This window comes from Micropterus salmoides, unplaced genomic scaffold (assembly GCF_014851395.1).
Source record: "Micropterus salmoides isolate LMB-PRFRI ecotype aquatic unplaced genomic scaffold, ASM1485139v1 Ms_hic_scaffold_9, whole genome shotgun sequence".
Classification (NCBI taxonomy): Eukaryota; Metazoa; Chordata; class Actinopteri; order Centrarchiformes; family Centrarchidae; genus Micropterus; species Micropterus salmoides.
In genome coordinates, this window is record NW_024044681.1 from 11727518 (window position 1) to 11741321 (window position 13804).

Consider the following 13804-nt stretch of genomic DNA (forward strand, 5'->3'; position numbering starts at 1 on the left):
TTGTTAGCTGTGTACTTATAGTGAGATATTGTAGCCAACAAACTATGTTATACTGGGTCCCTGGGTAAACAACCTCGAGCCGATTAAATCCTCTTTATACTTTTATATTTTGTTTGAAAGATTCCCCAAAGTTGGACCTCCCTTTGTGTGTTGTCCTGTCTGCTGATGCCGGTTTATTTGTCTGCCCTGCTTCACAGGAGCTGCTGGAGAAGTTCATGGAGGGAAACGTAAGCCTGGATGAGTTCCTGGACTCCTTCCAAAGCTCCAGGAAGACGTATCATATCCGCCGGGCTCAGGCGGAGAAGATGCAGGAGATCGCTCAGGCGAAGCGGCAGCCGGGCAAAAACAAGAGAGCGGAGGAGAGCAAAGTCCCGGAGGTGAAGAAGGACTCAGAGCAGCCTCACGAGCCTCAGAGGCCTAACGGTTTCGTAGCGCAGGGACCTCTTAGAGTGTTCCAGGTACGCTACGGCCTCACGCCAGCCATCCTTCTCCCTCATTACCCCGTTTCTCCCCCTGCCTCAGCTCCATGCTATCCAAGTAGTGCCCCACCACCTGAACCCCAACCGGGACAGACCCACATCCTCAGCCCCAATACCCCTCTTCCAGTTCCAGGACACGGTCAGCCGGTCGGCCTCAGGGTCATTGGACAGTTACCGGGCGGCTGGCCTGCTAACGGGCGGCCGGTGCGGGTGCAGCAGCTTTACAGGCCGAACCCTCAACAACCCGAACCGCCGTACCGATAAGCTCGAGGATGGGGGAGGGGGATCAAAGGCCTGTTTGCGAGGTCTTCCAAGACATGGAACCAAACAGTGGCTGTCACAAATCATGTAAGCAAAGACTGATCCAGAGACGGGCAGCACTGCAGACGCCCGTTTCTGTTCTCCATCCATGACACACAAATGTAACCAGAAAAGAGATAGTGAGGCGGCAGAGGACAGACAGGGAGGACCAGGGATGGGCTCCGGTAGACGGATTTGTTAAACCCACGAATCTCTTATCAAACCTTTTATCTCTCCTCAATCATTTTCACCAGTAACAGCCAAAACACATATATAAATCCGGCTGCTGATTTATGTGTAGCTCCACGGCCATTTCTGCGGCGGCAGACTGGAACCGAACACATTTACACTGTGAGTGGAAGCAGTAACCGTAACATCTTCTATCCGACTACCATAGTCTGGATTTGAAAGTGCTAACTGAGCCCAGCATGAATTACTAAACTTACGATTTAAATCATCAAACTCCATGACGTCTTGCTTTTAAATCTGAAGAAATGTATTATTTATTAAAAAACTGAATCACGTTACACTGTAACGGCTCACCACCAGGCCTGTGTGGCCAGAGTGCTCGGGTTTTTTAGCGGCTCATGGTCAGTCCTTTTATCAGCGTCACAGTGTGATCGAAACATGAATATTTAATAATAATGGAGATTTAGGAAAGTAAAACTGATTTCATGGAGTAGAGGATTTAGGCTTTTACTTTCCTTTATTTTGTTTTTGTCTTTCCAAAGTGTCAGTTTCTCGTTGCAGCAGCTGATAACAGAAAAGACGTCTCGTTGTCTGTTAAAACTTAATTAGAGCCTAACTTAAATGGCATTTGATTATTATATTTATGTAAATATAATGCTCTACAGGATCTCATGGACACATTTGTTGGAAAATGTGCTAAAAAAGTGAGGTCATATATTGTGCTGCTCAAATTAGGATGCCATTTAAATCTGTAGTGTTTCTACCATCTCGGCCAACAAAAGGCGATTATTGATTCAATAAGGGATTTAAAACTGCATTTGAATTTAGTTAAATGCTATCAAACTCCATCCCTAGTGAGCACATGAACGTTTTTATTGTTATTTCTAATTTTTTTTATATTTTACGCGGAGGGTTGGGAAGCACACATCCTCAATGCCGATTTAAAAAAACAAAAAAAACATGCAAAAAGGATCTCATTGTTCATTCATACAACTTAGAACAGAGAGATGCTTTGTGAGACGCCAAGAGTCATCGAAGTGAATTATGGCATCAGTAAAGTGGTATTTAATATAAACTCTCATTGTTTTTCATCCATTAAATAAGGCATTCATATTTGGAAACATTCCCAAGATCATGAATGCTGATATTAGATCACTACCGAGCAAAGTTTTAAAACAAAAACAATCTGTAGAGCAGAGCAGGTGGTATTTATTAACGATTCCCAGACAATAACCTGTCAATATTACTTGCGGCGTCGTGCGTGTTGGCATCACAGATTATTCCCCAAAAGCCGCCTTGCCTTCCTGTGCGATTTCATTAACGGTGTTTGAGCTCACCAGATTTATTTATTCATGTAAATCCTATTTTAAATGGCCGACTTCAAAGCTTCTTGTTTACCGTGCTAAATGAAGAGCTGCCTCTCCTTTCAAGGCAGCCACTGTTTTTATTACACCCCCCCCCCCCGAACTGAGATGCAGAGTGAGGGGAATTTAATCTCTATGAGAAAGCCAGCGCTCTGCAAGCCCACAGTCGAATATAAGGAGGTTTTAGGAGGATCCTTCTCATTTCGCTCTCCTTTTTCTCAATATCTATCCTTCAGCATTTAAAGGGAAAAGCTTTGGATTGTAGTATTTTTTTTTTTTTGAAGGTTCTGCTCTTGAACAAACATTTTGCTCATTAATAACTCATAAGTGCATGCTTACCACAGCTTGAAAAAGTACATGAAAATGCCTTTTTGCAGGCCAGTGCCCAGTTGCATAAAACATCTTAAGAAAATATTCTGACATATTTTGAGATTGACACTGTAAAGAAAGAGTTGTTCTAATTCAGCTTGTCGTTTCCTTAGTAAGTGTTCTTTAAAGAGTAAGAGGGGTCCTGTTTTACTCTATTTTATGACTTTTTGGCTATCATTTCTATCTTATAACACTCCACAAACTAGATCTGTGAGATCTGTGAATGCAACTGCATCGCTAAAAAAGGAGAAGTGGAAGAATCAAGAAAAGCAAAATATCTGTGTAACAAAATACAATTGTTATTCAATATTTTTATTTAGCTCTACCTCTCAGCCCAAATATTGTATTTTTGACTAGAGCACCAACTTTATAGAAATTAGGTTGATTATAACTCGTCAGTGGCTGAAGAGCCTCTAAAGACGCCTGGACATGACAAAAGAACAGGTCTGCAGATACTCTCAAAAACTCATGACACATTACCTGGAAACAAACAGCACATCCTGTACTGTCTGGTACAGAAATGCAGCTTTTATATGACAGTATGATGAATTAATGAACTTTTACATGTTTTTCTTTTTATTCTTTGGGGGTTTTTTATGATTTGTTTTTGTTTTTTGTATCTATGTCTGTTTTGCTTTTCTTTTGTGTTTCTATTTATTGAGGTGGGAAAACTGAAAACCAATTAATATATTCCACGACTAAAAAAGAAGTCAGACAGTGCAAGAAACACGAGCAGTCAGACGGCCAGACAGGTTGTAAAAAAACAAAAAGTGAAAATGAAGTTGAATAGGAAAATGATTTCCATTACTCTCCCTTTATCATTGTCTTGTTTGTGATCATCTGACTGCTCGAGTTTCTTGCCCTGTTGAATTTGTTTTTAGCGACGTTTCCACATTCACAGATCTTGTTGAAAGAATCATTCGGTTGACAAAGGCTTAGAGACCCAATAGATTCTTTTGTCTATCACCTGGTACACAAAATCCTTAATAATGAAACTTGTTTTTATCATTGAATGAAATGGAAGTGTGCCAAGGACATTTGTCTCTCCAGACTGAATGATACTTTGTAGAGTTACTTTGCAATATTTTCCTTTTTCTCCTGTAGTTTAGCCTGATCTTTACCTGACATTTTTATTGGGGGGTTAATTGTTTTTATTTGATTTCAAGCCTTTCCACCTGGGATTTGTTTACAATCTCTTACTAAATAAAGGAAGGACACCTCATCTTGTTAATACTCACACTATGAACACAACAGAACAACGTTTGATTTGTAATCAAGATTTGAGGAATCGCTTAATATTTTATAAGTTTACCTCACAAATCTGTTTCTTGTAACTCTCTTAAAGGAAGCAGTTCAACACTTCGGGAAATACGCTTATACTTTGTTGCTGAGAGTTAGATGAGAAAATCGATACCACTTTTCTTTACGCTGAATGTGAAGCAACAACCAGAAGATAGTAGTAGAATAAAGATTGGAAATGGGGGGGGGGGCAGCTATACAGCTTGTCAGCATCTGCAAAATGTGTTTTTTCAGGAGATCATGTGCCCTAATATTTTTCATTATTTACTCGTCATTTTTACACTTCCGATTAAAGATCAAACAAACGAGAACATGTTAATTAGTGACTTTAAAGGCTCTTTGTTACTTTTTGGTCAGAGCCAAGCTAGCTGTTTCCAGTCTTTATGCTAAGCTAAGCTAACTGGCTTGAGACATGAGAGTAGAATCGACCTTCTCATTTAACTCTTGGCAAGAAAGCGAGAAAGCATAAACCTCAAAATGTCAAACCATTCCTTAATCTTCAAGGCTGAGGTTAAGACACCTCCTTAAGGACATTTGATGTAACTGGGCACTGGCTCCAACAAACATGCAGTTCTGTGTCCACTCAGGGTCTTAGAGAAAACAGCGCCGCTTCTTAACCTGTAGCACAGATGGACCCAGGGTGACGGTGAATCCACATCCATGGATGTCATCCCCCCCCCCCCCCCCCATTTTTTATTTTTACTACAGGTGCAGAGTCGAACCATAACCACAATGACACCAAATCACCTCCGACATTTCTTTGTTGCAGTGAGATTTGACCGAATGAAGGTTGTAACAGTTATTGCTTGAGTTTTTGTAACAGGGCCGAGTCCACCCTCAACAAGTTCATTTTATTCAGGCCAGATTGGTTCGTGTAAGATTGGACGCTTATGTGTTTTAAAAAAAAAAAAAAGAAGAAATTCTTAAAATGTAAAGTGCTTGTTTCTGCGACTGTGGTTTTGTTTGTCTGTTCTATTATATTGTGTGTCTCTTTTCTATCAAGCATTTATCCCAGCAGCCTTTTTCTTATTTTTTTTCAAGGGGAAGGGATGATTAAAAAAATAAGAGGAGTCATGAAACAGATAAATGAACGATGCTTTAGACTTTTAATTTAAATCAAGTGCGGCCACTCACTGAGCCAGACACCCTCAAACATTGCAGATGATGTGCATCGCAGCATCTCAGATGAAGGAGCTGTGGCTGCAGGCGTTCGTACCAGATGATTATGAGCCGATGTCAAAGCCGATCAGCGCGGCAGTGAGTGAAGATGAGCTAATAATATCCAAGTCAACTCATTTGCGTCCCTCCGTCAGATCAGCTCGTGCGTTTTGCAGCTTCAGTAAAGTAGGCTATGTGTGTCTGGGTGTACCAGTCTGTGAAAACCCCTCAGAATAAAGACACACAGCAGAAGGAAGGAAGGAAATGTTGACTTGTTATAACTTCTGATCTAACTTCTGATCTCTCACCTGAATACACAGAGCAAGCCAAGCACTAAATAACATGCTTTAACATGCCCTGGCCTTGGCTGGCTTTTGTTTTCACTTTGGTCATGTAGTAAGTGGCTGCTATTCTCTGTTTAACCGCCTTTTCAATTTGAAACTAAATTGCAGGGGCCTCGTAAATCAACTGTTTATGGATGTACAACAAAGAAAATAAGAATAAAACAGTTTAATTCCTCATGCGAAATGATTTGCATGAGAGAGAGTATGTCGGCACGCTTTTTATTCAGACACTATCATTAATTCATGTTAAAACACAAAGACCCCCCCCGGAGTCTTTGGTAAAATGCTGTTTGTATCAGGATATCTAGGAACAGAAAATGTCTCTCTGTGTACAGTTTGTATTTTTAAGTATGTGAGAAAACATCAGTGCAGTACTCTTGAACACATTTTTGTCACTGGAGTCTGCTGTAATATCATAAAATCTGCAGAGGAGGCTTTGTGCTGCGTAACACATGGCCATAAAGTGCTGTGGCGGCTACTTTCCGAGCCAAAATAATTGTGCTAAATGATCTAGAGAGACAGCTTTTATATTTTCCAGTCTCTTTAACCAAAAGGCTACAATGAAGCTTTGGAGTAAAAACGTGAAGCGTACGCTGTACTTATCAACATTATATATCACAGCAACTTCTGTGAATACAATCTGTCTATGAGATCAAAGCTAATGCTGAAATCAAAACAGGTTGATATATTTGGGGACTGCAGATGTAAATTAGCCTAAAGCTAACTCTGGTGTAATGCATCAAATGTCTACATTTATGTCATTAATTGCACATGGTCCCTTCTAAATAAACAATCAATCAATCAATCAATTTAAGTACTGGAGGTAAATCCTTATTTATATATTTTAGCTGTGAGTTTACAGTAAGTCATGTATGTTACAAGTACACAGAGCTGGACAGAGGAACCAGCAGAAACATCCCAAAGATGAATAAAATAAGTATATTAAAGGAAACAGCTGCTGAGTCAGAACAGTGGTCTCAAATGTATGGGGGTTGGGATCCCACAAGGGGTCAAAAGATAATTAAAGTTAAGGTTTATTGGCAAGTATGCTTTCACAAACAAGGAATTTTGGTGCATAACTGTAAACATAGTAAGAGGAAAAGGAAAAACGTCTGGAATCCTAAACAGAAAATAGAAAAAATGACAGCAAAGAATTTGGTTTAAACTAATCTATTTTTAAAGTGAAAAGACTTGTAAAGTAAAGAAAGAGGAAAGGGAGGGGAAACAGAAGGAAGCAAGGAACACATTCTAGTTAATCTTTTTTGAATGTCTTTTCTTAAAGCTGCTCTAAACAAAAGAGATGTCCTGAGCCATTCCTACGGATCTGCATATGTCCCGCATATTGTAATGGATCTGCATCGGCTAAAATAAAGCCGATCAAATTCTGATCCTTTGTTTACTGTGCTGTCCACCACAGCCTGCTAGTTGCCTGTAAAGCTGCTGTCCTTTACATTTTGCTGCACATATGCGACTAAAAATGTGTGAATGTGAAAGTTATTTGGGTTTGAGTGAGTTCAGACACAGAGGTTGGGCTGTCAAAATACATGTATTCGCTATAAGCTCAGATGCTAACAAATCAAAAAACTCTTATTATTAGCAAAGAGTAATGGACAAAACATTTAGCATCTGTTTTTAAATGGCGTTTTCACCTGTTTAAATGAAAAGCCTTGTAGGCGGCAGTTCATATCAGCTGATAACAGGCCAAAATCAAACTTCTTTTTGAGCTCTCCTTAAACTTTTCATTTTGGTTCAGTCTCACAGCTCAAGCGTCAACAAAAGCTCTAATGAACCCACCAAATGCTCATTGTCAAGCACCAAACATATGGACATAACGGACCATTTAGCAGATAAAAATGAATATTTGACGTGGTGACCAGAAACTTATCTCCAAATCAATGCTAATGTTGCTCCATGTGTGTAAACAGGCAACTGTGCAAACATTTTTGGCCTATCAGCTTTATAATGTCAGTGTTGTGTTCACAGCTTGTTTCGGCTGCCAAAAAATCTGTTATTTCAGGTTAAATTTACTGTATAATTTCACTTCTTCAATCAGCACACAAAATTTTTTATAAAACTTGAAGGGAATAAACTGTCTTTTGTTAAACTGGTCACATCTGGTACACATTGCTGCATTTTAAGGTGTCACAAGCCAAAAAGGTTGGGAAACATTGCTGAATCACAATTGCAAAAATCAAACCTGTTCATTAATTCACATTTTAGTGAAATTATCGTATCAGTTTAGATTTACAGACGCGTTTCCAGAAATGTTTGATAGAGAAAAGAAGAAAAGCGCTTATCTTAATGCCAGCAGTTGTGGGACTAGAAAAGTCTGTGGTTTATATTACTGGTCCAGCTGGGAGAGTAAACCATGAGTATTAACAAGTCCCACCATTAACTGTCAGTGAGGTGACCATCAGCATGGCAACCTCATCTGTCTTGTGGGCGAAGACCAATAAAAATTCTTAATACAGAATCGTTTGTGACCGATTGGGGCTCAAAAAATTGTCACTGTGGGGGGAAATTATGACCAAGTAAAAGTAAATTGCATACATACCTGGGGCTGTCATTTTGAAACCGGTCTGTAGGAAGCAGATCATGGTTAAATATTTATATTAAATACATTAAGCCATACTCTGCTTCTCTTCATGTGTTCAAACTTCATAACCGTTAATGTGATGAACACCTCTGCTGGTGGCTGACCAGCTGGTCGACTTAGACGCTCTCTGAACATCTGATGTACCGAAACACAATGAGCAATAACTGTGTGTTTGTGTGCTGAATCGGTTCAGTGGAGACGTAATTTCAAGAACAATAGTTTAAAAAGCGTTGTGCAACATTTTCTTCACTCCATGCCATAAGAAACCACAGTTACATCTGGGATTTAGCACAGAAACCACCAAAGCAGAAACAGATGTTTCACTTACTAGAATCCTGCGTCATATTGGTTATCTTTACCTTTAAAGCTCCATTAATATATTATCATTAATATCTTTCAATCAGCAACTGTTGGATGTATTGCCAATTCATGATTTCTAGAGGATGAATGGTGAACTTTTTCTGAAGCGCCACTGTGATGTTGATATTTAGGTTTTCTGCCAAACTTCTACTACTTACGGAGCCCCGGAGTGGCCATAGAGAGAAAGAAATATTATTGAGACCATGTTTTGCTACATGGAGCGCTTGAAATCCTCTTGCATACAAACAAAATACAATTCTTTTCCATGTTTTGGTTAACTTGTTCACACGAATCAATCAAATGATGTGCAAATCTTCAATGATGACTGGATATATTTCCAAAACATTAGATTATTTTTAAGATTCTTTTTATCACTCAAAATTTGGCTAAAATACACATCCATTTACATTTTTTTGAAAGTTCTGTTTGGTTTTTAAATGATTTAAAATTTGGATCAAAAATTTGGATCATCTATTTGGATTGATGAGGTCCTCAAGCAATAAACATTTGGAAAACAAGAGAGTAACCGCTGTTACAATGTTGCTGTCAATCACCTGACACTGTGATCAAATGACTTGGAGAACAAAACCATGATATAGTAACCCACAATTGTGTTATTATAACTGTCCACAAATGTAGACACCATGCATGAAAGGGTTTTTTATGTGTGCTACTTCACTCAGGTCGGGAATTCTGGATTAATCTTGAAAAATCCCATCTCTGATTGCTAATTTCTTACATATGCTGCAATTGTTTCTACAGTGATGTTTGAGGGGGCTTTTATGTTGTGTCGTGTGTTTAGTGGCAGCAAGGTGGGTTAAAATCAAGGGCAATTGGACTGGACTTGAATATACTTGAAGATGTTTCGCCTCTCATGCGAGGGGCTCTAGAAAATCCAAGCCATTTAACCTCTGTGGGGTCGTTATCAAGGTCAGTGAACTTCTTGGTTCATTAGTGCTCCTGGCTGTTTTAACAACAGTCGTCATTTGAGGCCAAATGTGAGCGTTTACTTTCTTTGACTCCACTAGCCACTCCAGCATAAGGTAGGGATTATCAGAATAATGCACCATAGTGTTGAGAACTTACCAACCAGTGCCCAAGACAAGAAGTTGGAGCAGAACAGAGCAGTTTACCAACATCTGAACGAAAAAGGACACTCTCGAGGACAGCAATATACATATTTTGGAGAGGGAGAACAGATGGAATGAGGAGTCAAAGAAGCTATCTATACTGCAGTAGATGCAACCACCTCTCAACAAGGGAGGAGGGCTGACACATCTCGTATCCCTGACTTATGATGCTGTCCTTTCAGTTCTTCCCAGGAGATTGAACAAACGCTCAGTTTTGGCCTCATGTGACAGTGCCAACGACCGCCGTTCAGACTTAGCCTCATGTGACTCTAACGACCGTAACGTCTGTTGTTACAACATCTAGGAGCACTAACAAACCAATCGGCATCCATCACCTTGGTAACGAACCCACAGAGGTATAATGGGTGGGATTCCCTGCCAGACTGTCAGAACTGAAGAAGTATCTTGGATGAGAGGTGAAACGTCTTCGAGTATCTTCAAGTCCAGTTGCCCTTGATTTTAACCCACCTTGGATAGAATACTGCACATTACATTTACTGATGGGTCATCTGAGAGCAGTGAAACTAAAAACCTCTAGCCTAGTGTGCAAGCTTTATTAATATGCTATCAAACCTGGCAGGTTTGAGTAGGACAGATATACAAAATATAAATAAGCAGAGTCATAAACGCCATTTTTAACAGGCAGATGCCACTTCAGTTTAATTGGGAACTGAAGGTGTGTGTGTGTGTGTGTGTGTAGGGAAAATGAGCAGCAGTAATTACACACCAGAAACTAGATGAAATGTAGCTCTATTAGCTAAACTACGTAATTAATCATTTAATAGTTAATTAAAAGGCAACACAGTTGCTCAGTGGTTAGCCCTGTTACCTCACAGTAAGAAGGCCAGAGTAGTGTGACTGCAAATTGCATTTTCTCCCTATTCTCTAGCAATCAGGTGATTTAGAGAATATAAATTGCCTTTGCAGTAGTAGGTGTGCATATAGATCAGAAGAATGCAAACTAAGATATAATTGCACCTCTAAGTCAGGAGCTTGAGCATATTTTCTCAAACTGCAGTTCATAATGCGGAGGTATTGAACATGTCTGCCCAAACTGTCAGCAAAAACAGCAAAGATGAATTGAACCTTCATGAATCTACAGGCTAAACAATATAAACAAAAATGGGGCTGCAACTAACTGTTATAACTAACAGTTATTTTATGATCATCAAAATCTGTTGAGGGTTTTTTAAATGAATCTGTTATTCTACAAAATGTTAGAAATCTGGTAAAAACGCACCATCACAGTTGTTTTGAGCTGTAGCTGATGTCTTTATTATTGTCTGATCTTGTTATTGTCTAAAACCTAAAGATATTCAATTGATGTTGGATAAAGAAAAGCAGCAAATCATCACTTTTCCTCGTTTGAAAGCAGAAAATGTTTTTTAGCCAGCGGCGTGACTCTGGATGGCAGGTATTCATAATCCCCAAAAGATGAAATCCCCTAAAGAAAATCCCCAAACTTTTCCTCTAGGGCAGAGGTTGAAGTTTATTTTGACAGTAGCGTCTGGTCCCAAATCATCTGCAAAGTGGGATATTCACACTGCAGGGCATAAACATTGTTTATCTATGAGGCCTCTGATGTGTTAAACATGATTGATTTGAAGGATGTGATGGAAATTTCCAAACTGTAATAATAAAAAGGTTGTGCGGTCGATGCATTTTCTAATTAATAATTTTAGGTGTGTAAATAAAGGCTGCTGGGAAAGTCCTTATGCATGCTCAGCTTTAAGCAATTTACTAATACAATCATGTTGACGTGTAACTGAAGAAGACCTTCAGTGCGGTAACATCTCTTCTTGCTACAGTGTGTTTCCTGCCAACAAACATTCAAGTGACCTTAAACAACATGTTTACATGTGAAGTTACTTCCATTTGCTTCCCATATGGATCCAGGAGAGGTCAATAAAACACATTTGCCACTCTGATTTGAGGTTTTTGTCCTGTGTGTCTTATTTATTTATTTATCCTGCATAATGTTTTTTTCTTTAATTGTATTTTGATCCCAGTACTTTTACTTCTTACAGAGAATTCCCACAGTGTGGTATTTCTAAACAACATGTTTACATGTGAAATGATGTCATGTGAATTTCACATACTACCCAGCAGATGAAGTAGTAGCTGAAATTAGCTCCAGCTTTACCAGCTGCAACATTATAGTGATGAACACATTATTACGTCACTTATAACATAATATATATTATCCTGCACAATGTTTTTTTCCCCTTTGGTTATATTTTGATCCCAGTACTTTTACTTCTAACAGAGTATTCCTACAGTGTGGTATTTCTAAACAACATGTTTACATGGGAAGTTACTTCCATTTGCTTCCCATATGGATCCAGGAGAGGTCAATAAAACACATTTGTCACTCTGATACTAATACTGAGGTTTTTGTCCTGTGTGTCTTGAGCTTAGTTCAAGGAGTTTGATCTGTTTACTAGATTTGATAATTGAAATCCTTCTTTGTGGAATTTCTTCTGTTCCTGATGCAGTTTCATAAAAGATACCATCACAAAAAAGCAATCAAATGTTAAGAAAGGCGTGCAAACATTTTGCCACAAAGAATTTCTCACTATGATGAAATAACTGGGCCAATGTTACATAAACAAAATCTTAAAATGATAAGAATGAAGTTATTAAATTTTGAGGAAAAAGCCAGTTACTTTTGAGAAAACATGTCTAATACCAATATACTACTAATAATATTTCAAGACTAAAGTCAGTTTTGCATATTACAAGAAATAGATAGAGATTACATTCACCAGTATTACATCACTGTTCATAACTTTATGTAACACAGCATAAGTAAAGTACAAGTATGTCCAATTCATACTTGTACTTTAAATGCAAATATACAGTTGATTGGTTGAATTAAACCCCCTGTCAGTGCAGAAATGATGCTGTATCACATTTTATTTGTTTTTTAAAAGCTCTATGAAGAATCTGTGAAAAACTAAACTTTCTCTTAGAAAATATTTGAAACTTGAATTTCTAACTGTTGTTGTTACAGTACATTTACTCAAGTACTACACATTTGGGACACTTCAGTATTCCCATTTTCTGCTACTTTATACTTCTACTCCATTGCAAATCAGAGGCAAATATTGTACTTTTCACTACTTTTATTTGATAACTTTATTTACAATACTTTGCATATTCAGATTAATAATACAAAATAAAATCAACTAATAAATTGTAATATATTATAATAGGTTAATACAAGATTTTATTGATCCCTGGGGGGAATTTCACATGCTACCCAGCAGATGAAGTAGTAGCTGAAATTAGCTCCACCTTTACCTTTTTTACCAGCTGCAACATTAAAGTGATGAACACATTATTACATCACTTATTATAATCCAATAACATAATATATTATCCTGCATAATATCTTTTTTTCCTTTGGCTACTTTAATTATATTTTGATCCCAGTACTTACTGCTAACAGAGTAGTCCTACAGCATGGTATTTCTACTTTAACTTAAATATAAGATGTGAATACTTCCTCATCCTCTATATATTTGACTGTTATCAGTGAACCAGCCCTCGGCTCCATCAGATTAACATACACTTCTGTATCTTCCACTCCGCCTTCTCATCTCCGTCTGGCTTTTTTATTTTCTTCTTCTCAGCTGCCTCAGACTCTCTGTGCCGATTCCCTCTCAACACTTTTCTTCTCATTGTTATGCAGATGAAGCCCAGTTAACTCACTCTCTGTAAATCCAAATGGGATGAAAGCCATTTCAGAGGAATCTGCCTCACATTGGAGCCAGTCTTAAACGAAACAACCTGACTCCCCCACTAGAGACAGACTGCTGCCATGACAAGGTCCATCACTCACAACATAAAGCAGTAGGTATCAGGTGTTGTTTTGATCATGTCACTGTTCTCATCTTGTCACTGAGCATATAAAAGAGAGTCTGGAGGCAGAACTGGGACAGGGGGAAAAACACGTTTTTATTGCAGCATTAATTGTTTATAATAATATGTTTCATGGAAATCATAGCAGCTCTCTGATGCTCTCTAGTGGCCAGGTCAGCTGTCACAGTTTTTGTGTACTGCCTTGATGTAATAGTGGAGAGAGACAGAGATTATTGATGAAGAGACAAAAGCAGATGAGTCCTGACTGCATCTTGTAAATACCGCAGTGTAAAAATACTCTGCTACAAGTACAAGTTCTGCTTTGATCTTACCTATTAAGTATTAGCATCTA

At 38.5% G+C, this 13804-nt stretch overlaps 1 protein-coding gene across 1 annotated transcript in view; it reads left to right on the forward strand.

Annotated features, from left to right (window-relative positions):
- The window catches only part of vps37d (VPS37D subunit of ESCRT-I), a 40681-nt gene extending 29165 nt beyond the window's left edge, over positions 1-11516 (forward strand). The window contains exon 4 of the mRNA XM_038708242.1: positions 198-11516. Within this exon, the coding sequence (XP_038564170.1) occupies positions 198-743 (546 nt within the window). The 3' untranslated portion in view covers positions 744-11516. The remainder of the gene's footprint in view (positions 1-197) is intronic.
- The last annotated feature ends 2288 nt before the right edge of the window (positions 11517-13804 follow it).